Source organism: Ceratina calcarata, unplaced genomic scaffold (assembly GCF_001652005.2).
Source record: "Ceratina calcarata isolate Rehan_Ccalc_2016 unplaced genomic scaffold, ASM165200v1 scaffold151.2, whole genome shotgun sequence".
Lineage (NCBI taxonomy): Eukaryota > Metazoa > Arthropoda > Insecta > Hymenoptera > Apidae > Ceratina > Ceratina calcarata.
Genome location: NW_017136308.1, coordinates 161,585 through 188,628, shown reverse-complemented (window position 1 = coordinate 188,628; position 27,044 = coordinate 161,585). Strand labels below are relative to the sequence as shown.

Here is a 27,044-nt window from a genome sequence, read left to right as displayed (position 1 = left end):
CAATACTTGTGTCCTAGAAAAAAGGTTGTGCAGTTCTCTTTTTCATGCCTATGTACATATGTATCCATATTTACATGAAGAATTTTGTACTTCCTTGGAAATTTCAACTCTGGTTCGGTAAATCCTAATCTTTTATAGCGATGGTGTAACTCGACGTACGGCGTAATGTTAAATTTTATAGAAAAAGAGAATGCGGAAATTAAGCGCGAAACATAAAAACAATATAAATAAATTTGGAACATTTAATGCTTGTTTCAAAATTGCTATGACTACAGGTAATTTTTTAATAAAAGTGTTTAATATTATTTTGGCAAGGTACAGCCGTATGGTTCTGACTTACCGTGAATCGAAATTAAATAATCGTTGTGATCCTTACGCTGGAATCGAACGAGAACTGAAGAAACTGAAACGAATGGGCATGAACTGAACGGTAGCACAGTTTCTCTCCTTTCTAAACATATTTATTGTAATCGTATTGGCAAGTTGGATGGCTTACATGCTAAGAATGGCAAAAAAAAAAAAAAACGTAAAGAACATAAAGTTACAACGTAATACGTGCGAGGAGAAGAGGGAAGACAGAACAGAAGTACAAAAGAGATTACAAAAGAGGTCATAAACGTAGAGAGAAAAATTCGTAAATGGGAAAACCGGTTAATAATAGATAAATAGACTAGGTGATATTTACAAATATGAAAAGAGGCAACGAAACGAGAAAGATAGGATTCCGGATTCCAAAAAGGATGGATGGAAAAATAGGATGTATCTGACATACTGGCTCGTTCACGTACAGTAAAACTGCTTCTGTCTCGATGGCGAGAAACGTGGGCAAAAAATCGAGTTGGAATAAAGTAACGATCGAAAGAAAAATAAACCAGAGAATAAAATAAATTCAAGCGTCAAGGATTCTTTATATAGCTTTTCATTTCAATGCCCACGAAATAACATCGATTCATTTCTGCAAATCTCTCTCATTTTCTCAGTTCTCTACCAAGAGACAGATGTACATACATTCTTCTTAAACGCAATCTAGAGAAGCTAATAATAATAATAGTGAAATTATAATAATAATAATAACATTAGTATTAAATGACGGTAATAAAAAACGTAACATAACAATATCGAAGCACCTTAATGATAGTTAACCGCAAAGTAAAAGACGAGATGACGTTGCGTCTCGACGGGGCCGATGATCAATGATTTCTGTTTCTTATAATTAATCTTCCCTACTCATTCTTTACTCCCCTTTTCTCGTATTATTTCTCTTCACGGCGCTCAAACTCTTTCTTCTGATAATTTACAAGTTTTCTTTCTGTCTTCTCTCATTCTTCTATTCCTCGTAATATTCTTGTTTACCTGCTTTGAACAATATGCAAAATACGTTGATTCATACGTAGCGATACGGAAATGAGATATAATAAGCAAATCGGTAATACATTTCGCAGGACAAATGACCCCCGTTTCACAGGCTCCCTTGACCCAAAATTATGCAACGTTTAAAGAAACTGTGATTTATCCATTAAGGAGGAAACTATGACAAAATGTATATTCTTAAAAAGTTTGCACAAAATTTATTTAAGTAAAAGTAATCGAGCACATTATACGACAGTGCCTCGTATGGCCTATTTCAACGAATAATGGAATTAAAAACATTCGTTTCATAACTGAAACGTTTTTCTCTTATCAAATTTCCTCCAGCAGGATCGTGACAATTTTTAGAGACGATGGTGTAGGACCGACGTCGACGAAGCATTCCTTCTTAGTATCTTGAAAAATATTATTTCGGTCACGCCGTACGTCGAGAATTGCACGCTGATTGGTTTCGCTACGCGACCGTTCCTCTTTCTCGAACCCAATCCGATGAGTTTACAAAATAAGTTAGGAGATTGATGGGTTTCTCTATCACTAGAAAGACTCTATTATGTAATATATAATATAATAATTATATGTCTATGGTTACGACGCGTCCCTGATTATGTTCTCTGTAAAATATCACGTAGATAGGTATATTTTATATTTTTTTCTCACTTTCTAATAATATAATTATTATATGCGTATAATAGGAGGCCATCCGAACGTAACTTCTTTATTCGCATTCTCTCTTTCGTGGCATGCATACTTTCTTCGCCTGTCATACTTTTTTTAAATTTCTACGTTACGATATATATCCCGTGTCACGCATTAAACACATTTACGCGAGAAATTGATCATTTTATTTTCTGTTTCTCCTATAAGTATTATTCATTTGCTCGCTCGCTCCTTCATTCATTCTCACTCTCTCCCTCTTTTTCTCTCGATGTAGCAATAAAATCACTAACCGGTATAATAAGTATTGACGAGTCAACGCGTAAAAACGACTGTAAGTACAACGTATTGCATTGTGATTTTGGAATTCAGCACTGTCGCTCGCAGAACAGTCGGGTCGTGCGCGCTTGGCAGTGAATAAGGTTGTCCACTTTCAGCGAGAAAACGTAGCAGCTCGAGTGCATATCGATGTCTGCCCCATCCGCGTTATATTAAGTCTATCGTAAAACTGAGGTAGCTCCATTGTGGTTCGTCACTCGCCAATTTTAATTATTACTTCTACACCGCTCAAAATAATTGTAGGAATAAATACTTGCGGCCATTGAAACATGTTTTTTGCGATTGTCGAAATTCCTATGTCTAGCATACCTGACATTTTCAACCGAGACGAACGTACAATAAAAATAATATCTCTAATTAATTTGGGCGGTGTATTTCATTTTTACTTTAAAACGCGACGTTTGACTCTCTAAGCAAGACTTCTTCGACTATTCCTTCTCTACATTCTTTCTTATTGTATTTTATCACGCCGGCTTGACTGTTCCGCGCAAGGAGGCAAATCCTTAAACCTATATAATCCGTGGAAGCTATATTATCTCGCGCTTCTGACTATGTGTAAACGTTGTGTATACATAATTATATAATAATAAATACATATCCGTCCTACACGGAAAATGTACGGTTCCCATTCAGAAAACAACTGACTCGCTTCCCGAACATCGTAAAAGTAATGCTTTGAGTAATGAGTGTGAGTATACAGCGCGAGAAGAAGACTGATATTTAATTAACGTTAAAGTTGGAGGTAGCTGATGATTTTCACAATCGTTTCTCTTCCCCTCTCGGTTTTATATCCCTGCATCAACGCATGACTCGTGAGACGGAATTGAGCTGTCGGCTATTACTTGTGACGATGCTAGATACACTAATGACTTGCATTAGTCATCTCCGGTATGTTTCTGAAACAGCTACAATTAGATTTCATCGAGTACACGCCGACTTACAAGATTCTGTGTGCACACGCCATGTTGCCACTTGCCAATGTAAAATCTCGTAACAAACAAGAAAAAACAAACAAACGAAACAAAACAGAATAGGCGCTTGGCTCGCGGAATCATCCGAGCGTCTGTTTCAACGCAAGAATTACATCTGTAGTAGTAGTAGTAAGTAAGTAATATAGTAGCAGTAGTAATAGTTTCTATAAGTATAGTATCACGGCCTGGCTGCTTCAGATTTCCTGAGTTTGTTATTACATTTACAACAATGCATTATCTAATCGTGCCCGGTTCCCGAGATGGCAGATCGCTCCCTACCGCGCAAAAATAAAAAGACGAGATAATTCGGGATCCTGATGCTGGAGGATAACGCATGATCGAATAAACTTGTCAATTTCAATTGCTATCATCTGATGATATTTGAACAAAAATGAACAAACGAGTACTGTGCAATTTCCATGATTATCAAATGCAACGATCACTGGCAGTCTTTTCGAATACAACTATGAATTATTTTTTCAGCTGCGAAATGTCAGCTTCTTATACTTTCCTGTACTTGGACAAGAAGAGAATTTCGTTTCATTGGCAGGAGCGATTATACTCGTTCTCTCCAAAGATGATAAGCGTAGCTTCTGGCAGACAATTCATGAAAGGCTTAGCCGCGTTTACGGCGTCGTTAATCCACCTTTACAATCACCGTAAAACTACGCGAAGGCGAGCATACGATTTGGTTTTTACGAGCGCGGATATGCTCGTCGTTTATTATTGTCGATGTACCGAGAGAATAACGCCTCTAACGTTGTTGACTTCGTTAATAGTACGTTCCATCATGCGTTAGCCAGCTTCTCTCACCGTTTCTCTTAGTCCAATTATCGTACAGAGAGAATATCTAATCCAAGAAAATAATGTCTTCATCGTTTATCGATTTCGAAATTATATCCTTTGATATCTTCAAGAATTATATATTTCAATTGTACACACACACGCGGCGTAATCGATAGAAGTGTGATCGATTGTTTGGATGCTTTTGATGGCGTGGGAGCTTTTACACGGTGCACACGATTATGCTTCTAACTATTATTGCAATACTGTAATTGGTGGTATTCTATATCCCAAGTGACTATTGCGAGCTATGTTAAAAAAAAACAGACTATTTAACACGTGTACCCGACTGGTTGAGTGACGGGGTGCTCTCGTAAGCGGAACGTTCGTGTAAAAATATTTAATATGTATATGTACATTTCGTATATACATACAATATATAATAATTCTGTCTGTATACATATATTTAGCTATATATAAATACTGTCGTAGAAAACTATTATCTGCAGGGTGGGGCGTGAATCTGTCACTCTGAATGGCGTACGAGCGCACCCGGCCAACACACTTTTCACTATTAGGTTTGCTTACAACATGCGCATGTATGTATACATATAAGTGTCTCGCGTTCTCAACGATTCTGTACATGTATACCGTGTATATGTATATGTGTGCTTGTATACGCATCCGTATATTACGTACATCGCGCGACGGTTAGTGAAACTGTCGGCGTGGTTTAAAAAAAGGAAAAGAAAAACGCAAATCGACGAAAAAAAATAAAGAAAACACGAAGAAGAAAGTCTATTGACGAGATCACTGTGTTTCACATCAACTATGTACGCGTGGGGGATGAACTGAAGCACTGGAGCACTTCGTATACTCTTTTCTTCTTTTATCGGCGACGAAAAAAAGAATATGAAACAATGAACGAATGTAAAAAGATAGAAGAAAAAGAAGTCTCGAATCGCGTCATGTTCGATTAAGTATTCACAATGGCACAAAGAAAACGATCAACTCGATGTTCCTTCCATTTCCCTACTTTCGTCCTCGTTTCGAATAGGTGGTTACTACAAACGTGTTTAAGAATACCCAGAAAACCTCTTAGCTTCCAACTTCCATTCGGTGTCTATTTTTTTCACTTTTAATTTTCTTTCTCTCTTGTTTTTTAAAGATTCTCCTCCTCGGTAAATACCGCGGATAAATTTGTACTCTGCGAAGAATTCTTTTGTCTCTTTCTCATTCCGTTTCTTTTTTCTTACCCTTATCTCTTGGCACTCCCGTGCCCGGATCCATAATATTTCTAGAGAGCTTATTCAAGGCAAGAAGTGGTTTCTTTGTACCGTTTAGACCTGATTTCGCGTCTCGATTGATCATTCCCGTATTGTATCTTGTACTGACGTACACGTCTCTCTCGGTCTAAAACGCGTTGTCTACTAAGCTTCCCAGTAATTTCGCGGCGCGACGATTCGTGGAGCTATCGGGCTGAAACGAGCAATTAAAAATTTCTATGTCCATAACAAGTGTTAAGTTAAAACAACACGCTCCGTGGACTAACTGATAGGAAAGACGTCGAACGAGAGCCGATCTGATTCCCTCGTTTGGATTTTGGATGGCCACATCGCGTGATTCGTATACAAATGTTTCAATCGTATACAAACTATATCGTATATAATACGTATATACAATATAAAGTTTTAAAAATTCGTGAACCACAACGTCGAGCTCGTCCCCTCTGGACCACCCCGTCAATCCAAATTATTCTGATTAAACTCGCCAACGTGCTCGTGTAATTATTGTCTTGTATGAAGAGTATACTTTTTGTTAGATAGTCTGAGCTTACTAACAAATAGGGAATTCGTACGTGGAAGAGGCGAGTCGACGTTGCACACCAAAAAATTCGCTCGTCACGCACGTTCGATCCACCAGTCAATCGTCAATTTTGATTTCTCGACACTACGTAATTCTGTTCTTTCCTCTTTTTTTTCTTTTTTCTTTTTTCCTTTCTTGGACGTATAGTCGCGCTTGAGATACACAGAAATTTACGTTTTCATCAGTGGCTGATCAAAGTCACCGAGAAAGTCCCTGTGTCTCATCGATAAAATGCTCTTACAGGCTAAGAATGGGTTAGTTAGCATATGCCGAGTATTGTGTATAATCTACTAAACCTAGACAAAAAGAAAACAGGCGCTAAAATCCGAAGAGTTTCGTCATCTACCATAATCGGTACTCTCTCATTTACTCACTGTCACTCTTTACTTTCACGCAAGAACAAAAGAGATATTAAAGGTGACAAAATAATAACCGTTATAATAAAGAACGTGAGACGGTAGAAGTGTTTCTTACACACCGTGCTGCGCCACTACGTATTGCTAATTGTAAGTTTCTCTTTTCTCCTAGTCCTAGGCGTACCTAATAAGTGTATATAGATATATATATTTTTTATACGTAATATGTCTCCTCAAGGTATACAATAAAATCAAAGTAGCTCGTGTATGCATTCAATTAGTAGGAACCATTTCAATATTATACTTTTCCGAGTCTGATCGCGGGCTAGGAGTCCGGGCCTCCCTTCTCTCTATCGTAATCGTATCACTTGAAGAACAAGAATCACGTTTAGAACGTTCATGTTGCAACAACATTTAATGTCGTCGAGCAAGTGAAATAAGGAGAAAAGTTAACTGATACATAAATAAAACCGACTGAGAGAGTTGATGGGAAGTCGGAACTAAAAGAATATGGAAGTACTGCGATGGGAAAGAAGAAGACAAGGAAGAAAATCTCGTGATTCTCGTTCCAAACTGTGACTCTATAATCATTCCCCTTACACTTCTTTACTTTCCTTTTTGTTAACTTTCAAAGAACACGAAAAAATACACGAGCAACTAATTGTGTACAAAGGTATCGTCTACAGGTAAAATATCGTGTCGTTCCCAAGGAGGGGTAGACAAACAAACTTTGAAATCGTTAAAGAACTTAAGTACTAAGTAAGTCATGGCAAGCCCTGGGATGGATTCATAATTTGATAAAAAATAAAATCTACAACGGGGCATACGTGAATTGAGAAAAGAAGGGAACGACGAAGATTTTCGATATTTACGATTCTCTAAATCGAGCAGTTTGCGTACTGCGTCGTCTAATTCTACTTCAGACTTGTTAAGCCAATCTTGTTTCATACATATTATCGTTTCATGCTATAAACGATTTCCCGTTCGTTAATCAGCATAACGAATTTTATCCAAACTTATATTCCACTCTTTCTCCACGATAAAACGAGTAGACAACTAACAATTATGATAATGACCGCGCTTCTAGCAGCGCGATTCTTACATTGGCGAGACAGGAACACGCGCGCGTTTCAATCATACCCATAACGCGTTACGGATCCGCGTACGTATAAAATGGTACAGTGCGAGCGTGTATTTTATGTACGTAATGCCGTGTAAGTGTATATTTCCGAAGTGCACGCATCTAAAAAATACAGGGGATGCTAGCTCTAAACGCTACACGTATCCACTCTACTTTTAATACGTCCTCCTCATTCTTTTTCCGTCTGCCATACGCGTATCCGTGTACATACGCATGCACGTGACGCGGTATACTAACTTCTCTATAAATCTAGACAATATATATTTTTCCTCAACATTCATATATAATAATAATAATTATTAATAATAATATAATAATATCTTCCCGGGAGTCGCGTGCCTCGCGACGGTCACCGTTCTCATCTTTTCCCTCATTTAAACTTTTCGAAAATAAAAAGAATAAAACAGTTGCCCCGGCGTCGGCATGGGTTGCTCACATACTCTCGCGTTTGCCTCGATTTTTCTAAAAACGAATTAGCTCCAGCCATGCACGACACATGATCGCAATAATGTCTTGTAACGCGACTAAAATCGTAGTAAATAACCGTAGGTTACTTCACGTTCCGATCATATCTCGCTCCGCCTTTCCCTTTTAAGATTTTCGTGAATGAGATTCGTCTTGGTCTGCCCTATCACTTATCGTTTATCGTGTTCACTGAGGTAGACAGATGGAATATTTTGAACGGGATAAAAATGTGTATGTATACGCGCATATATGTGTACATCTGTGTGTTCGTGTGTGTTCATGTGTGTTCTGATGACGTAGTAACGAAAAACTTGGTTCACTTGTGTCACGAGCGTAGGAGGAATTCGCTCACCGATCGAAATCGGGTCTCTGCCTCTGTGTCCATACGTGAGTTCTTCGTTTTATCAACTTTCTTCTTCTTCGATCTTTGGGAACAAAAATTCTATCTCTCAACAGAAAGAAAACAGGAGTAAGTCTCTACTTGAGGTAGTGGATGGATTATTTGACTGCTGAACGAAGATCCGATGCCTGGACTCGACCTGATTGAACCCAAACGCGACTCTTCGAAGCACTTCCTAATCGGTTCACGTGTTACCAAATCTGGTCACAGATTCTTGCTAGCGATGCCAACTCGTTTATTCCGCTTTAACGATCTCCGGCTCCTCGTTCTCGCTGAAGTCGTCTTCCTCGCCACCGGACGACTCAGCCTCCTCCATCAGTCCGCCGTGCCTGTCCTGCATCAAGTCTTGACGATCCTCATGCACCACGCCCGGTCCTCGACCTTCGTCTCGTCCGATCATAGGATAATCCTCAATGCCACGACTGCCCAACTTATCCATCGCGCTCATGTGAGCCATCTTAGCTGCGTGAGCAGCCGCCACGGCGGCGGCTTGCTCGGGACTCAATCCCATCGTTGCTAATCCAGAGTTCTCGGCGATAAATTGCAGGTAAGTGTCCAGGATCGCCGATCCAGTCGCGCTTGCGTTATGGTGGCTAGGATGTAAGTGTCCAGGCGGATGAAGAGGTGCCGTGTTCGGTTCACGGCTACCGTGCATGGTGTCCAGAGATTTAGCCGCTATCGCGGTCGCCGTCGAGTTCTTGGTACTGCTACTGCTGTTGCTACCACTGACTTTGGTGATCACGGTGTTGTTATTCGGCGTCGGTGATCCATACCTGAGACTCAATGGCAGAGTGAGATCCTCCGGATCGTCTCCGCCGCACACGCTGCTTCCCGCCTCAGAAGGCGCGCCACCCCGTGGTATTTCTAGTCTCATGTCACCCCGCCTGGGCCCCGTAGGACTGGCACGAGCTCGCAATTCCGCGGGACTCACCTTGACACCCGCCTTCGCCAACAGACGCGAAGCTAGATCCGGGTCAAATGGGCTTGGCATCGGTAGCACCGGCAGATCCTTGGTGCTGATGCCGCGATGCTGTCGGGACATGTGCGAGTGCAACGAGTTCCTCGACTTGGCCACGGTTCCGCATAGGACGCAACGATATCCCGGACAGATCGTGTGTTTGTCTTCCAGGTGGGTGCGTAACGTGTGCGCAGATCGATAGATCTTGCCGCATTTCGGGCAGGGGCGTGGATCCGTAGCGCGGACCCGCATCATGTCCAGACCGCGACGGCCGACTGAAAAATAAGACAAACAAAAGGCTGATGAATGCTTTCCCGTGGTGTGCAAAATTCGTCAGTCTCAGAAGTTACGATTAGTGAAAAAAAGTCCTGGGGGAGAAAAAAATCAGATGTTAAAAACAGAAGGGAAGAAAAGAAATGTTGTCTCGTTGTACAAAATGATGGCAAAGATAAATGTGAATCCAAGTGAAATAAGGATTGACGAACCAGGTTAGATTCTTTGAATACCTTTTATTGTACAAAGCATTACTTAAATAGTATATACTTCATTTCGTGTGTCTTACGTCGAATCTTACGTATGCTAGTATCTGCTAAAATAGTGCGTATGATGCTCTATACATTGTTCGCGGAACGAGTTGGCGCTTGCAAATGTGATTCTCATCAAATAATATGCAAAAGTGAACAAGGAAGAATGTTGACCTTAAGTTAAAAATAATTACAAGGCTCTGATAAGTACTCAAAAGACTATGTTATTATAGTCCTGAGAATCGTGTGATCATGTGTCTATCTCCAACCACTCGCGCAAGCGACAACTCGTTCATACAAGTATATATTTATATTTATATATTTTCTCGTAATTTATTCGCAGCGTATTCTCTAGTAACTATCGTACGTGGGTGTGTTGAATAGAACTTAATGCTTGCCTGGGAAGATATTCTTCAGCTACGGAATACTGACGAAAAAACAGAAGTCTGTAGAAAAATAAGGCTAGGCGTTGTTCGAATCTGACTGCACGTCGTGTCGCTGGTCGATCGTTCCTTCAGCGTTTTACACGGCGCGGCGCATTTTACGCGTCTGTTTAATATAATACATATGTTTCTCTACGCGTGTGTCGTAAATATACGTATTAATGTTCTTATTGCGTCGTGTTCCTTGTGATAACGATTACGGAAGCATCGCAAACTTAAAGCCGATATATCTCTTATACTTTTTGCCATCGCCCGAATATTGTTTTAGTTTTTAACCATTTTCTCCGTCCATTCTTCTGGCGCTACAATATAAATTCGACTATATCCATGTCTAAAAGATTTCTCCATTCATTTTCTACGCTTTTCCTTAAAAACTACGCTCGTTAACGTAAGGCTGGCTTACTCAGCTTTAGAGGAACATTGTTTTCTCTTGTTAAAATACGTTAACTCTAAACGTTATTATTATATGTATCCAACATCGTAGTCTCGTAATCAACGTCGACCTTATCATTATTATTATTATTATTATTATTATTACACAATCTCTATTGGTGTGACTACGTTTTAATCCCTTTCCTTTTTTTCAGGCTCTACTAGAAATACTGCTTCGTACATTTTTTTATACAAAATCAACTCTTTCTCTCTCTTCTATATGTATATATAGATTTACTCTTTATATATATATATATACTCTCTCTATATATTTTTTATTTGTATAATATATATTCCTTCTCTTCTCTTTATATATATAATATATGTATATATATATAATAATCTCCCGAATATTTACAAAATGTGCGCTTCTCAATGGGCATTAATTGTCAGGAAGAGAGATGGCTATTTGTGTCGCGTCTCGAGAATAAAGCACTGAAGAGGGATCAATCCCCTGCGTAACTCGCTGAAATAGTCTTCAACCCTCCCGCCCTCCTTGTTCTTCCCCTATTCCTCATACCCGATGGTATACTTACATTCAACCAGCTCGTAATTTAATACCAACGCGTATATAATCCTTACGAACGTTTCATAAACTCTGGCACGCGAGACTTTTTCGTCGAAACGCACCCTACACCGTGTCCAAGAAACGATAAGGTGCGTAAGATCGATAGTCGACAGAAGAACAGAGAACCGTAAAAACCCCGAAGAATGGAGAGCGAATTGAAACGATAAAAAAGAAAATAAAGCGTTAATTTCGTTTAAGAAAACCAAGTGAGAGAGAAACAAGAATGGCTACTAAAAATAGCTACGCGGGTTCAGAGCAATCGAGACAGATGCCAAGCACCCGTGTGGGGCCACTTTATCAGACGTAGGTCCATCTGAGCGTCTTGATCTGATCCCATTGCACCGGATGCTTCAAACGCATGTGGTTCCTCACGCTGTTAGGGTGCGAGAAGGTTTTCGCGCACGAAGCAACCGGACAGGTGGGCGAATCGCGCGGATAATGATGCTCCAAGTGAGCCCTCATCGTGCTGATATCCTGCAACGTTCTATAACAAAGGGGACACCTGTAACCGTGCTGCTGGTGAAGGTCGCGGATGATCTTCTGTTGCCTGTAATCTGGCGGGTTCCGTTGGTATTTGGTCGTGGTGGTTGTGTTCGCGGTCGATGACGTACTCTTCGGCTGGTCTTGCTGCTGCTGCTGCTGCTGCTGTTGCTGGTCATCTTCCTGTAGCGCCTGGTGATGATGATGGTGAGGAGGAGGAGCGGATAGTGGATGATGATGACGATGCCGATGATGTTGCTGGTGATGGCTGTGGTGGTGGTGGTAAGCCGCGCCCTCTGCTTCATCGAGCCCGTGATCTGCAACCACCACCACACCAACGTTACCACCAGCCACCACCACCATAAACCCTCAAACCCCAACCCCTAATAAAAACGGAGAGTACCGAATGCCCGCGAGTATGCCGTCCTATCTATCTATCTATCTATCTATCCATCCCATTGATTCATGCGGAATATGTATCTAGAGATCTGTTACATCTCCCGCAAATGGCTACCGGTTACTGGTTATACATATCTGCCGGAATCGCTAATTGCTCCCTCTCGCTCTCTCTTTCTGCTCGATATCGCGTGCAATTGCCAGACAGCGGACTGCGCGGAATTCGCGCAATCATCGCGTAAATCGAATGCTCAACGGAGAGATGCTTGAACGTGTCCGTACAGAATCTCACGTGCCAGATTATTACGGAAACCGTCCGATTTTCTCTCTCTCGCTCTTTGCGTGTGGATATTACACGCGCGTTATGGCTGAATACGCTCTCTACCCCCGGATATTATATTCTACGTTCTACAACAGGCTGACGCGTCTTATTCCTCTTTTGACTCGAAGGTGGCGGAGGTGTGTAAGCGTTTGTCATTATTACAATTCAACTTACAAAATATGCAATCTCATCAATAGTTTCTTGTGCCATGTGTCTTTTTACACGTGCCAAAAATCTTACTATTCGTACCATGTCTATAGTCTCTCTTATAGGGTGGAATATCGTGATTGTTTACAAGTACGATATAAAATTTTATTTTTCCTAAGTCTCGCAACTATTCGTCTGCCGTCATTGTTTGAATTTTATGGAAAATGTGAATCCGATCGTGATCTCGTTTATACAGGCGTTTAATCCGTTCGTACCGTTTTTAACTCAAGAGTGATGTATAAATACCTACTAAAAACCAGGGCATAACCTGGATTATTCCATCCTCACAAGTAAAAATAGCACGTAGAAACATCCCCGAGTAATCTCTACCGTACGTAGATAGAACATCGAAACCGATGCTAAATAAATCCACCCTAAAAGCGCCTACAAGAGCAATTTCGACCATCCTGTATCGACGAAGATCGCGGACGAGAAACGCTGAGCTTCATCTGCTCGAGAACCGTTTCTTGTGGACGTTGTTGGACAACAACGGAACGGCAGACGAGGAGGACCGTACTCATGGCAACGGCAACGACGACGACGAGGAGGGCGACTGATGCTGTTGTTGTTGCTGCGGTTGCTGCTGATTAGGATTGTTCAGACTGGGCCGTTGGTGTATCCCGTGTGCCTGAAGCTGATGATTGATCAGGTAGTGCTTGGTCTTGCACCGTTTCCCGCACACGTTGCACTGCGGCCATGTCTCCGGCGGCGGCCAATTCGAGTGGACATTTTTCACGTGCTGCCGGAGGTTGCTCGGCGACGAGTAGCTCCTGCCGCAGTAACGGCAGAGAGGCCTAGCTTCGTCGTGGCGCAGTGCCGTGTAGAGTCGCGCGAAATTCTCGACGACTTGCGTTGTTTCATTGGCGGCCGCAGCCACTGCCGCCATCGCGGCTTCCTCCCTCTTCGGCATCACCGATCCTACAACCAGGACGTGCCCGTCAGTTGATTCTGTCCCCTTTCTCTCTTTTTCGTTACTTTCTCTCTTTATATCTCGCCTTTCTCCCTTTCTCTCTCTCTGACGTTCGTTCTTACTCGACGCGTTCTCTCTGTTCCACGCACACAATTCTCGACAACCCGTTCATTCTCCTATACGTACATACACCCGTTAGGCCTTAGGCCTCTCTTTCCACAAACGCACGCTCACACAACAGTCGTATACGTGAACAGATTCTCACACGAGACCTTTTCCTCCTTCTTGCTCACTCTCTCTCTCTCTCTCTCTCTCTCCTTCTCTTTCTCCCTACAGACTCTTCGATGCTCTCTCACTTTCTCTCTCGATCGTATTCCACACCCTCAGGTCAGACACTATCGTACCCAATCGATCTAACTTCTTTCTCTCTCCCTCTCTCTCGCTCCCCTTGGCACACGTTGCGCTCCATGCATACTCGCTCTCATACCTGGACGCACACGCAAGCAGGCTACTCTCGTACTCTCAGGGCATGCCCGGTTGTAGGATGGTTGGTGTGTTGTTGTTGTTGTTGTTGTTGTAGTTGTTGTTGATGTCGATGATGTGGCTGTCAAACTGTTGATCTCGTTTCAATAAAAAGTAACGTTGACTCCTGACAATCGAAACTCGTGCGCAGATCACGCTACACCGAATTCTCTACGCACTCACTATCTTCGCCTCTTCAGATTCTAAAGTGTACTTCGGAGTATTTTTCATTGCTCTTGACCATTCTTAATTAAGCCGTAATTTTCTCATTTCGACCAGTGACAGTCGTGAGAAACAGTCACCGGTAATTCTTTATCCTAATCGTCCTTTAATTTCGTGAAAGATTCCCACAACGAGCATCCTTGCTACCTTCGTCCTCGTGCATTTCAAGCTTTCAACACCAGAGAGAGTGAGAGAAAGAGAGACAAGAGAGAGAGAAAGAGACATATAGAAAAAATGTAGAAAGAAAACAAAGAAAAGAAAAGTGTAGATGAATCTTAGAAGTAATAACGTGATAAGACAGGGTGGAGTCGTTAGAGAGAATACAAGAACGAGAAAGAGAGGTAGTGCACGTAGAAAGGAGAAGACATCCAAAAAGGAGAGAGAGTGAGCGAACTACGTAAGAACCCTCGTATTGATCCACCCTCTACGCCTCGTTACGACTATCTTTCCTACGAATCTCTAAGCAAAAGGCCTCTCCCACTTTCGTGCACGTCTCATTACGTAAAAGAAGAAGGATGTGGAGGCACAGTATGACAGGTGTGCGCCTTCGAAATTCTTTTTCACAAGCTTGCCACTCGTCGATTCGCCTGCTGTCCACCGGTTTGCGATAAATTGCGATAAATGCTTCAAATAAAAGTTGTTTTCCTTCCAACTTTGATATTTAACGAGTTACGTATGATTATTTGGCATTTTATTGATGTTGACAAAATCCGACCATCCCAGTGTCGAAACGGCGAACTTTTGGCAAAAAATTTCATTTTTCCTTAATTACTCCTAAACCGTTGAATCTACGGGAAAATTGTATAGGACCTTTCTTGTAGAGGACGACGAGATCTACAATTTCTGTATAAAAGTTTTTCGCTAGCATTAATATTTAACAAGTTATTGACGAAAAACGAAAAAACAGTTTTTTGCAAATTACTCGTTAACTATTGACACTAGCGAAAAATTTTTACATGGAAATTGTAGATCTCGTCGTCCTCTACAAGAAAGGTTATATGAAATTTTTCCGTATGTCCAACGGTTTGGGAGTTATTGGCCAAAAACGAAAATTTGGAAGAAATTGAAGGGGTACCCCTTGGAAAAATCTCGGAAAAATCGAAAATTTTTTTTTGTTGTTTATTATTAGCAATGTTCTTCCGACGTTTGATTTCTTTTTAAAAAATGCGTTTCTAAAGTGCATAAACTTTTGGGATTGACTGTATAGCCAATACATCCTTAAACAGGGAGGCACGATCGTCAATACATAAATATGTATTTATATGACAAACCGATTTAGAGAGTCGACCGCGGAAAATCGTGCTCAAAGATAATTTATATATTGATTTTGCCATTCGCGTGGGATTAAGGCCACAATAGGAGTACCAATTACAAATAACGATAATAATTAAAATACCACCTATCCTTCACATTTTGTAATACATTTCTTCATAGTACATAATAAATGTGGACATTTTATTATGAACGATTCCTTCTCATTATTTTTCTTATAAAACATTATTGACATAACGTTCAATATTGTAATGAAAAGATTTTTAATTTATTTCAGGAAACGAACGTCGAAGAGTTAGATGGAAGAGTGAAAGATCGAGCGAGGGTCGAGTAATACGTCTAGGAAAGTTTCACCCCAACAGATAGAAGCACGTAAGACAGCCAGTCGGCTGAGTAATTGTACCGGCGAGTTCGATCGATTAGGGTTGAGACGTGTACGTGCGCGCTTGATTACAACGAATCTCCGAGCCGATCGGTCGGAAGAGAGTGGTAGAACGTCGAGAACGGAGAAAGAGAGAGAGAGAGAGAACGTCCAGCAGGAAAAAAATAGAAGGGTCGGAGGAATGATGGTCGCCTGACAGAAGAATCACGAAAGTCATATGAATTGCGAACGTGTTATCGACAAATACAGAATGTTCCTAAAATACAATATCTACTCTGAGAGCAATCAAGTTTGAAACATGAACACTTCTCAGCATAAAAGAATGATGAAGATAAAGAGATTTCGTTCCTAAATTGAACACAATATTTTCGTTTTTAGCACATTCAGTATATCCGGTCGGATAAGAATTATAAGTATGATGGATCACATTAATGGAACAAAGAAGTTCAGGAAGACTAGTAAAGCCAAAATAAAGTAAGACACATTGAGCAAAGACTAATAAGTCAGATGAAACGGCAGGAAACGGTAAAGGCAGCACGGATAAGAACAACGTACAATCTCGAGGTAGAGCCAGATTGGAAATTGGAAAAATGAAAAAGCAAGAAAGAGGCGCGATTGTAAAACACAAGAAATTAGGTGCGAAGTGACAATATTATGAAACGAATGCAGAGAGTGGAACGAGCGGAGAGGAAGGTGGAAAGGAAGGAAGGAAGTAATGCTGTTGACGAGGAAGGAGCTTCAATAGCGAGGCCTGGGATGATTGCGCCAGTCCATTAGCGGCGTCGCTCCGACGAATTGCGCTGCATTAACGAGCACTCGCTTCTCAAGAAGCAGTCGGCACGCTGATTGGCTGAAGGGAAGCCGAAGATCGATGTCTTTCCGCCAAACTTCTCTCTGGCGTCTACCTTCTTTTACGCAACGTAATATCATCGGTCGATGACGACCAGCCAGGTATCAACACGGTATTCCTTAATTTTGCAACAATATTCCGAGACTGAAAGAGATCGTTCGTCTTGCTAGTCGGTCTCTTTGTCGCGAACCGGGCTTAGATCTTGGATCTTCTCAATCATGTTGACCATCGACTCCCTAGGGAGCTAATCAGTGGACGAAGATCACTGCAATCTTCCTTTACGAAGACGATTACACGGAAAGATCATCCACGGAGTTAACAAAATATTTTTGTGACAATATATCGAAGAGGGAAGAGTTTGTTAATTTTGAAGTTTATATAATACATAAAGAGTTAATATAACGTGGGCACAGTTTTCTGTTACGAAAAATGTATACTTGTTAGAATAAAATTTTTCGCACCAAATACTTATTACGTCCCTAATTCTCGGTATCAAATTAAGAAAATTTGCTGGGGGCAGAAAGTTGCCTACAGACGTAGTTTAGCGTATCTTCGTGTGGTCGAGCAATTCCGAAGCGATCAATAACCCCACACTTTATCTATCCCGCGTGCTGTCGAGTTCCTTCGAGCGGTTATTCCCGTCGGAAGGAACACCTGGTTTCCGGTAGCGAAGTTTCTTTAACGATCGGTTACATCGAACGCGGCTTGGCACGGCTTAGGCTTATGACAGGCTGATGTATGGGGTTCGGCGAGGTGGGACGGCCGAGACCCGGGGAGAGAAAAGTTTAATTTAGATGGCCCACGCCATTGCTTACGGACTCGTTCTCTACCCTTGCGCGCATCTACTGCCACCGCGACGCGACGCCTCTCGGCCATTTTTTACGAGTCCTCTCGTGAAGCATCGCGAAGAAAAAGGAGGACCCATCCCGCCGCTGGCGAATAACTCTCACACTCTCACCCATCTACTACTTCCGCAAGTTCTCTAGCATCTAAACGGTAAATCTGTGTTAATTAACAAAGTCGCCGCGAGAACGCGAGAATTTTGAAAGCGACGCGTTCCATGGGGATTCTACCCCCGGGAAAATGGAGGAACCTGCCAATCACGAGAAGCAAAGCCAACCCACCGACAAGATTTCTTTTTTCTCAAATTGAAAAATCGTGTCCGCCTCGAGGCGCACCGCGTACGACGCGTGACAAGACGCGTTCTCTATGCCGTTCACATTAGAGGAAAAACTATAGAGTAGGGTTGAGCCGTGGGAGTGGAAGACTAGTTCGAACGAGTTTGAACGATCGAACGGTGTGAGAGACGGGTGTTTGGACGATCGTAGGAGCCACGAAGAAGCTAAGGGTAGTTGGCGGCGGCGTCAGTGACGACGTCAGTGGGGGTAGCGCGGTGGCTCAGTGTGGCAAGGGTGGGCGTAGGGGGCAAGTGAGGGCAGATCAATGCGGACATGTGCGGGAAATTGCACAGGGATCGATCCCAGGACCCTCGGGGGAAGCACGGCCTCTCTATCCCTTTCTTTCTATCATTCCCTTCCGCTCTCGCTCTTTCTTTCCCTTTGCTCTCTGTCTCTCACTTCAACCCCCTCCGTCCTCTGCTGCTGCCCTCGTAACCGTCTCTCGTTTTCTCACAACTCGTCCGTCTCATCCTCGTTCATGAAACCGTTCCGATGATTTCTGCCTGTCGCCCAAGCGACCACGTCTTCGCATTTTTAGAAGACATTTGTTGCATCACGCGAAATCAATTCATTCAAATGCATCATATTTGCCATAGAGAGATACATGCCTCGTTCTTTCTAAATCAAGAAAATTTAGTTCGTTCGAGATAAGGTGTACGTTTCGGTAATAAATCGTACATAAGATCAACCGAGTGGAAAATCTGAGAAACGACGAGCGGCCGTTAGAAAGCGTACGAAATCTCCTCGAGGAGTCGACCCAGCGGGAATTCCGAGGAAAACGGCTGTTTCAGACAACAAAAGATCTGACACGTTAGGTGGCAATATAGCGAGGCAACAGGGAATGAGATAGAACCGTGCCCTGCAGGAGATGTTACCTTCCGCAAAATTGATGAGCAGTCGCAGGGGAAAGCGAAGGAAGGACTTCGGGGATCCTTCAGAACCCACAGAGCGTCGAAAATTCGTGACAATGGCCGTAGCGAACGTCCAACCGGGAAACTTCATGAAAGATGCAATTTACCCGGAGATCGAAAAAAGAGCCAAGATCGGATAGAAAAGTCAGGGACAAAGGAGTCGTTTGAAATAAATATTCCGGCTGGAATAAAATATCTATTCTCGACTGCTGCCGTCCTCGTGGCGTGAACCTCGATCCACTCTCTTCCCGTTTTAATTTCAAGCTCCATTTTAATTTCAAATACGCCTGTCCGCGGCTCGGGTTTTAAAATTGAAGGCGCCGCGCGAGCTTTTAATAAAAGCCTGGCCGCGTTTAATTCAGAAACTGCAACAAGAACGAACATCTAATGCGGCAATAACGAAACTCTGTAATCCCCCGCGTCCTCTCTAATCCCTTCTGGTGAACGTGAGAACCGAAAATAACCCCGCAGTCGGCGCCTCGAAACTCGCTGCCGGATAGAAAAGGTTAAAAGCTTTCTAGCAGACATCGCATTGGATCGGAGAGAAAAAAAGAAAGAGAAGGAGTGAGAAAGGGCGGGGATGGAAAAGCAGATCTCGGAGCAACTTGTTCATTTCCTGATACCGGCCACTCGTTGGAATTCAATCAAACTTGCAAAGCTTTCGAGCTGTCTGTCTGGTTGCTTCCTCGTTCAGTATCTCTCTCTCTCTCTTTCTCTCTCTCTACTTTTTTTCAGCTTTTCCGAGTACTAACCCGAGCTTAAAGCTAAAGTAAACAACGAACACGATAGATAGAGGGCTGCGAGTCTCGAGACGATAACAACAACTAGCAAAGAGCAGGAGGAACGTGGTACCTTCCTTCGTACCCGTTTGTACTCTCTCTCTAAAGAACGAAGCAGAAGAGTTTGGGAAGGAGAGAAAATTACAATCTGGCGCGAGAAAAAGTGAGAGAAAGAAAACGGGAGAGCAACGTGGAAAATCAATGTGGTCAAAGAAAGGATAGGGTGGATCAGGCGAGAGAAAGAGAACACAGATAGTGGCTGAAGACGAGGGTGTTTCCTTTATGTCGGGTCACGTCTTTAATATAGCTCGCGTGGGCGGCGGTGTCTGCGGCAGCTTAATCAATCTTCGTACTAAAGTGTGCTGCACCACCACCCCATCCATCGTTGCTGCAACCGTGAAACCCAATCTCATTCCATCGTTCGACGCGGAACAATCGATACGTTTCAGGCGGGACGAGCACGGTATTCGCGATTTCTACACGCGAAGTGTACAGAATTTACGCGATGTGGCCAAAAATTTAACGAAGTCATAATGCGAGTTTAATACGTTCCAGTTTCATAACGGTGATACGCATATTATTATGAGTTATGTAAATAGTTACTCTTGTAACTACAACGAGCGTCACGTTTTAATAATATGTATTAACTTTCGGATGAGTGCGACCTCGTTAAGTCATTACATTCTAGATCAGATAAATTAATTAGGAATAGAAAATTTCGAAGCCTGTTTCCACTAAACGTGTACATATCCCCATAGGTACGTTAGATGAGGAGCAGTCGCTGTTAATTACGGAGCAATTTAATTAAGCTGGCCGGCGCGGAAGAGAGATGAAGTAGGAGGATTTAGTTTCTTTAATTAACTCCCTCGAACACGACCGATTTTCATTTAAGCCACATCCTCCTTTCGTTTCTTAAAAAATCTTCCACGGAATTCGGATGACCCGCTCCCTCTCTCATCGTTTAGTTCCAGCTGGAAGGGATCGATAAGATGAAAATAAGAGCGATATCGGAAGACTACACGAGCGGAATGGCAAACGGATCGAGGGTCCGCCATATGACACGTGCGCTCCAGCCGTGCACCATCTCCGTTTGTCATTTTCCTTGATGGCGCGCCGAACTTTCATAATTTCGGTAGGACGTGTCGTAATCTGATACATAGCTCGAGGAAAGGTTGAACTGTATCGGCACGTCCCTGACTCTCCACCCTAGTTCTCTTGCATTCTCGACGTTAATAGAATCTCGTGTTGATTCACACATATTTAAGAAAAAATTTTCAGTTTCTTTTTACCTCTCAGCAGGTTTATCTGGATTTAGAATTAAAGAGAGCCGAAAAGTAATTTAACGTTCAGACAGGAGACTAATGCGGTTAAATTGAAAAGGGAATTGCAATTGTCAGTTGTCCAGCGTCGCAATATAGGATAGACCGCCCTTCGGGTCGGACCTCCCCTTGCTCTGCCCGCGCCACCAACACGTAGACACCACGAGGGTAAAGGCAAGAGAAAAAGGGGAGATTCCAGAACATTAAGGAGACAGGAAACAAGAAGGGCCGATGGGAAATCGGGATAAGGTGGACCATGGTCAACAGAAAAAGATAGAAAACAGCAAAGACAAAAAGTACGCAACTACGTAAGGGACGAGGGGATCCAACATTTGAATCCGACGGCGTACGCTTCTCTTATCGTGTGAGAACCCATTCTTATTCTTTCAGCGATCTACCCAGTCCACTACGGACGGCCATCATTCTTTCGGCAATACCCCAAAGCCTTCTATGTATCTGATCGTCGACGCCAAAGTGGGCCACAATATCCTTATATCCCATCTCATTTCCTGTTCTTCCGCCTCTTTGTCTTTTTCTTCAGCTATATACTTTTCCAGGTAGATTACCTATTTCCGGAGGTATGCGATCGATAATACTTTCGGTTAATAGTCGCGCGACTTATTTTTTAGAACTTTTAGTGCCAATCTTTAGTTCCCGACCAATAGAAAAACCTCTTTGGGATAAACCGTAGAAGGGAAAAGCTACACGTGACTTGACCGTATAAGAAAAAAAAAGAAGTTAGTTCTCGCGAACTTTTCTACGTGACGCACATGATATATGTGCACATGTTTCATTTTTTCAATATGGTTTCTTACGTAACTCTTCCACTCGTTTGTAGTTCTATCCCTTTTCAAAATCAAAGTTCATCGAATATAGCGTTCATACATCAAAGTATATTGCGTAAACGATCAGGGATGTTAGTGGAAGAGACACGCTATCCCTATTAGGGGAATTCGTCAGACTGATAAAAATCTGGCTGGGTTATCCGGATCGAATCCGGGTGATAGATGACTTTAATCTGCAGAAAAGGTCCGATTTTGTCTGTGCGCGTTACAATCACCAGCAAAAGTTTACAGAAGGCGAAGCACTAATTAAGGTAAGAAAGTTTTCTGAAGAACGTAATATCCACAATTTTAGGATTCGGGTTTAAAATAATGGCTGACACATGTTATTAGGTTCTAGACCACCCTGAAATCCATTAACCAATCTCTTGGGAACTTTTGAAACTTCCTTTCGAATCATCCGCATGTCTATTATCAAAATATATTTACTGCGCAATTATTCAACTCGAATTAATAGCAAAATTCTAAACGAAATGCTAAAAGCTAAAAAAAAATATATATAAAATTCAAGTGAAGAAAAAAATATTCTCCGAGGCAAAAGAAAAAAGATGAAAAGAAGTCACATACAAAACCAGGTCGTCATCTTTCTCGACAGCCGGAAGTGGAACTATTTCCTCCTTCTGACTCGGTGAAACCAAAACAGCGAGAGCTTTTAGAGCACGTTGGGTGCCAGCTCTCAAAGATGACGCAGTTTTCACGCCAAGAAATGAGAACACGGCGATCCAAGCATCTGGTTGAATGACAGGGATTGCGGAACGAAGGTAAAAACGGAGAATGCGCGGACAAAAGCGAAGGGTTAGTACGAATGAAGAGAAAGTGGAAAAGAGAGAGAGAGAGAGAGAGAGAGAGAAACAGAAGGGTGGTTGGAACAAATGCGAGTCTCCACCTCCATTTACGTCCGAACTACGAGTGTCGGGGTTGGGTAGCACGGACAGGAGATAGAAGAGATTCGTGGAAATGCCGTGGAATTGGATAAGCCGGCAGGGTTTGTTTTGCCAGGGGTTCACAACGAGGGTGATAGCCTGATCGTGCGCTAACATCGCGTGGCCTAGGCTCACTAGGGCTGGCCATCGCGTGTCTCATATAACTTTCTTCTCTTCACCTTCGAAAAACTCTGATCCGACTCTGACGTAGATACCGTTAACGACAGACAATTCGTTCTGTGAATGAAGTATGAACTGTCCAAAAATTAAAACTATGTTGCGTGATAAAAAACTTTAAATTTGGCAAATAGAGACTGCAATCTTTCTATTTAAAAGTACATTCCAGATTTATCAATGGTAAGAAGAGCGAACGAACGAATTTGAGATTTATCATACCACGTATATAATACGCGTGAAAAATAAAGGGAAAAGAAAGGAATGTCTGCTAACAAGTTGGCTTCAAGATCTAGTTGCGCATAGGAAGGCTCATCAAACACGATCCAGGAGGAACGGAGTTGAATCGTATGAAATACGTAGAAAACGAAGCAAGAGGCGGGGTGAGATCGAGGGTGGAAGAGCAAGGTGAAGTTAGGGAGGAAGTAGCGGGAGGCACTAGGTACTGTTTGTTGAATCCTCGAGATCAATACAAGCCAGTCTATCTCTTTCTGCCTCGTAATTCTGTGGGCCTAAATGTGCGCGGGCATTCGAGGTATGTGTGTGTATGTATGTGTGAAACTAGTTACACGTGTGGCTGGACTGAAAGTGCACACAAATGAGCGCATGCTGGAACGCAAGCACACGTTTTCATGCGATTGCAGCGAAATGTGACGCGCGAAGGCGAGAAGTCGACGGAGAGCGAATGGAACGCGCTGCATTTCTGGTCGCAGAGGATTTAGCCACGCGTGTCAATATTTTAAAAACACCCTAAAGAAATCTAAAAGATAAGTGCCCTGAATTCAGACACGACTCGGTCACAATCGGAAATACTTTGCCCCAATTTTGTAAAAACATATTTTCTCATACTTCGATCGATATGTATAATTACACTCTGAATGCGCAAGAATTTATTTCGTGGGTAATAGAGAAAAGTAGAATTTTTTTAAGGAAAATAAAGAAAAGAGATATTCTTGATAAGTTCGTTTTCATCAGAAGCCGTTTAGATTTCTTTAAAAATTCGCCTGAACCTCACTCGAAGTATTGCGAACATTCAAAAGGGAGTTGAATGAGGTCCTATCGACGTTCTTCAGTGAATAACACTCCCTTTTCGAGAAACTAGGCTGACGCATCTTTCTTTCTTGCTCTATCGCTATTTACGCCGATAAGGATTCCGGCAAGAATTTCAACAAGTCTTTCCGACGGCCAATCGCGGCGGTTCACTTATCGCTACCGCGAAGGATTGGCTGCGCACTGCGGTACAATACGAAAATAGGTCGGCCAATCCTCGTATCAGCACCCTCTTACGCCTTCCTTTTTACCTATCGCCACCTCCGGTCGTTTCATCCTAACTACTAGAATATTAGCAGAAGTGGAAAGAGAAACGAAAAACGAAAAAAGAAAAGACTATATCTACTAAACATCCGGTCCGGAATAACATTCTACTTACATCCCTATAGAATTTTACAATTATATACATCTACTATGATTATTAGTGCGAGGTCACAGTTGTTATTTTCAATTACGATGTCTATACAGATTGCCAGCATCCACTCTGATCAACTTTACTTTCTCCGAGCACTTTTTAAACGTCGATCAAAGGGAATACACATGTCTCGTCAATTCTCCGATCTGTCAAGGACACGCATTTCGATCACTGCTTGTCCTCGGACCATCTCTCGGGCGTCGAATACTGTTGCGTTTGCTGACCACCGCCGGAGACCGGCGGTCCCGACGACTGTTGTTGCATCTGCGTCTGCATCTGATACAACGGGTAACTCTTTCGTTTCCGTATACCATGCATCGACAGCAGATGTATCTGAAGATACTGTTTCGTTTTAAACTGCTTGCTGCATACGTGACAGGAGACGTACTCGGTCTGAACCGTATGCACATTCACGATATGCTGCTTCAAGTTCGAATTGTTCGAGTAGATTTTACCGCACTCGGGACACTTCGGTTTCCCCGATTGATTCGCGTTATCCGGTTGCTGGTGAAACCGGCGCTGCTGATGGAACAGCGCCATGCTCTCTTGAATTTTATCCTTGGCGCACGACTGAAGCATCAGATTCAGATCGTTTTTCATGCTGACGGACTGTTGCTGCTGCTGCTGCTGTTGCTGCAACGTCTGCAGATTGTTCTGCAGCTTCTGATGCATGATTGTCAGCTGTTCAGTATTTAGGCTGTTCAGGGAGTTGAGGGCATTTAAGGCTGCGTGTTGCTGCGACGCTTGGCTGGTGGCGTGGAGGTGTTGGTGATGATGATGCTGCTGGAGCAACGACGTCAGGTCCTGACCTTTCGAATTGTGAACTCCACTCTGGTAAGTTCCAGACCCGGTGTGGTCGTTCCTCGTGGAGGACGCGCCAGGCAACCAACCGGAACTTGAGCTTGAACCGTCTCCTCCAGAGGGCTGCCATCGCCCTGGAACCACCAGCCAATGTCAGTCCTCAGCCAACCTCGTACGATCCCTTAAACACTATTCAATTTTTTTCTGTCCTCCCACAGCCCTTCGTTTTCTGTTCTGCTCATTTTTCTTAATTCCGTTTTTCACTGTTTCCCTCCCCTGATTTTGCGTGTCTTTTGTTCCCTGAATATTTATGAGTCATCGTTTATATTTTTAGTTGTTCGAGATATCGGGAATATGGTTTTATCAGATATTTTTTCAATTTGTCTGTTGAACGTGATAACGTGTGTACTACATTCTTCCTCGTTGCCATTTCCGTACCTCCACCCTATTTTTTTCCATAAATGATTTTAACAGTCGATTGAATTCGTACCTCGTCGATCGACCAATTACTTCTCGTTTAGCCTCGACAAGCTTGGATGAATGGTCGTTAAAGGAATTTGAAAAGAATCGAGCTTAACATTGCAGAGCAACCCTAACGATTCTGTTTCTAGCGAAAGCAGACCATTTAGCGAAGGAAAATTAATTTCGATTTGCGGTAAACGAACTCGAAGAGCCGTCGGAGACGCAGCTCCATGACACATTGTTGCTCGTCATGTTTTCACATTTTTTTTTACTTTACTTTCTTTATTTCATCGAAAGGGAGTAAAGTTGGACAAGAGGATGCAGGGTTGTGAGAGGTACGAGAGTTCCATGCATTCAACGCAACAACGAGAGACCAGAGTCTTGAGGGAATTGACGAGAGGATACTATAGTTTGGGCCATGAAATCGTAATAAACCGTAAAATCGGATCAGTAATTTTAACCACTTACCGTAATTCGGATCCTGATTCGCCGCATGGATCCCGGATGGTCCTGGTATCAGCCCTGCAATTATCAATTATCATGATTACATGAATGTTCCATACTTATATTAAATCCAAACACAGTCTATTAATACATAATATTGCTTTATAGTAATTATATATGATGAAAAAGTAATGTGGTTATTTCATGTCAAAGTCCAAATATGTGTAAAATTTGTTTCGAAAAATAATTATAAATAATGACATTAATATTTATAAACGGATTTTTTTAGTTGAAAATTTATTTTATCAAATCAAAGGTATTGCACTCATTCATTTGCCATCGTAGAGGAACGCCATATTATAAGTCTCGAAATAAAATACATATACAGTACCTGGTATTCCCAAAAGCGCAGTAGGAAACGAGTTACGATGATGCTCTATAGAATCACTGAGAATGTCGCTCGGCTCGGTCTTCACGGAATTTAGAATACTGTCATTGTTCGACATCTCTTCCTCGTTGTCCGACATGGAGTTTGAATCCTCGCCAGTGGATTGTGCCTGTAATCAACAATAATCCTCTTTTCTTTATTCAATCCTCATAAGTTCTCCATAAGGCTATCAATCAAATAAAAATTCAATTTTTACCTGTACATTGTTGGTGGGCGTCGTGTGTATCGTGGGTCCCCCTTCCAGTGCCTGTCCCAAAAGCGACTCTTGGAGGTCCGACTTTTGTTCTACGTGGTTACCCAGTGGTGGACTGTAGCTTCTAGGTCTCTTCTCTGGTGGCGGACTCAAACCACTCTCGTTCAAGTCACCCCTGCCATTGTCTTGCCAAGGGTTACGCGGTGTCGTCTGTCAGACATAAAACAATTCCAATATTTCACTTAAACAAATAAATTTGAGAAATGTCGATGTT

General features: G+C 42.4%; 1 protein-coding gene across 7 annotated transcripts in view; it reads right to left on the bottom strand.

Annotated features, from left to right (window-relative positions):
• LOC108632112 (protein abrupt) overlaps positions 1–27,044 on the bottom strand; it is a 46,533-nt gene that overhangs the window by 3,063 nt on the left and 16,426 nt on the right. For 2 of the 7 annotated variants that reach the window (XM_026819474.1, XM_018036445.2), the window contains exons 3-5: positions 26,774–26,980; positions 26,521–26,686; positions 26,154–26,207 (exon numbers count right to left, since the gene is read on the bottom strand). In XM_026819474.1, coding sequence (XP_026675275.1) covers positions 26,154–26,207; positions 26,521–26,686; positions 26,774–26,980 — 427 coding nt within the window. Of the gene's footprint in view, positions 1–443; positions 9,577–10,994; positions 12,066–12,111; positions 13,592–24,386; positions 25,358–26,153; positions 26,208–26,520; positions 26,687–26,773; positions 26,981–27,044 lie in introns of those variants that run through there. The other 5 variants (XM_018036444.1, XM_018036439.2, XM_018036441.2 and 2 more) reach the window with 5 other exon arrangements.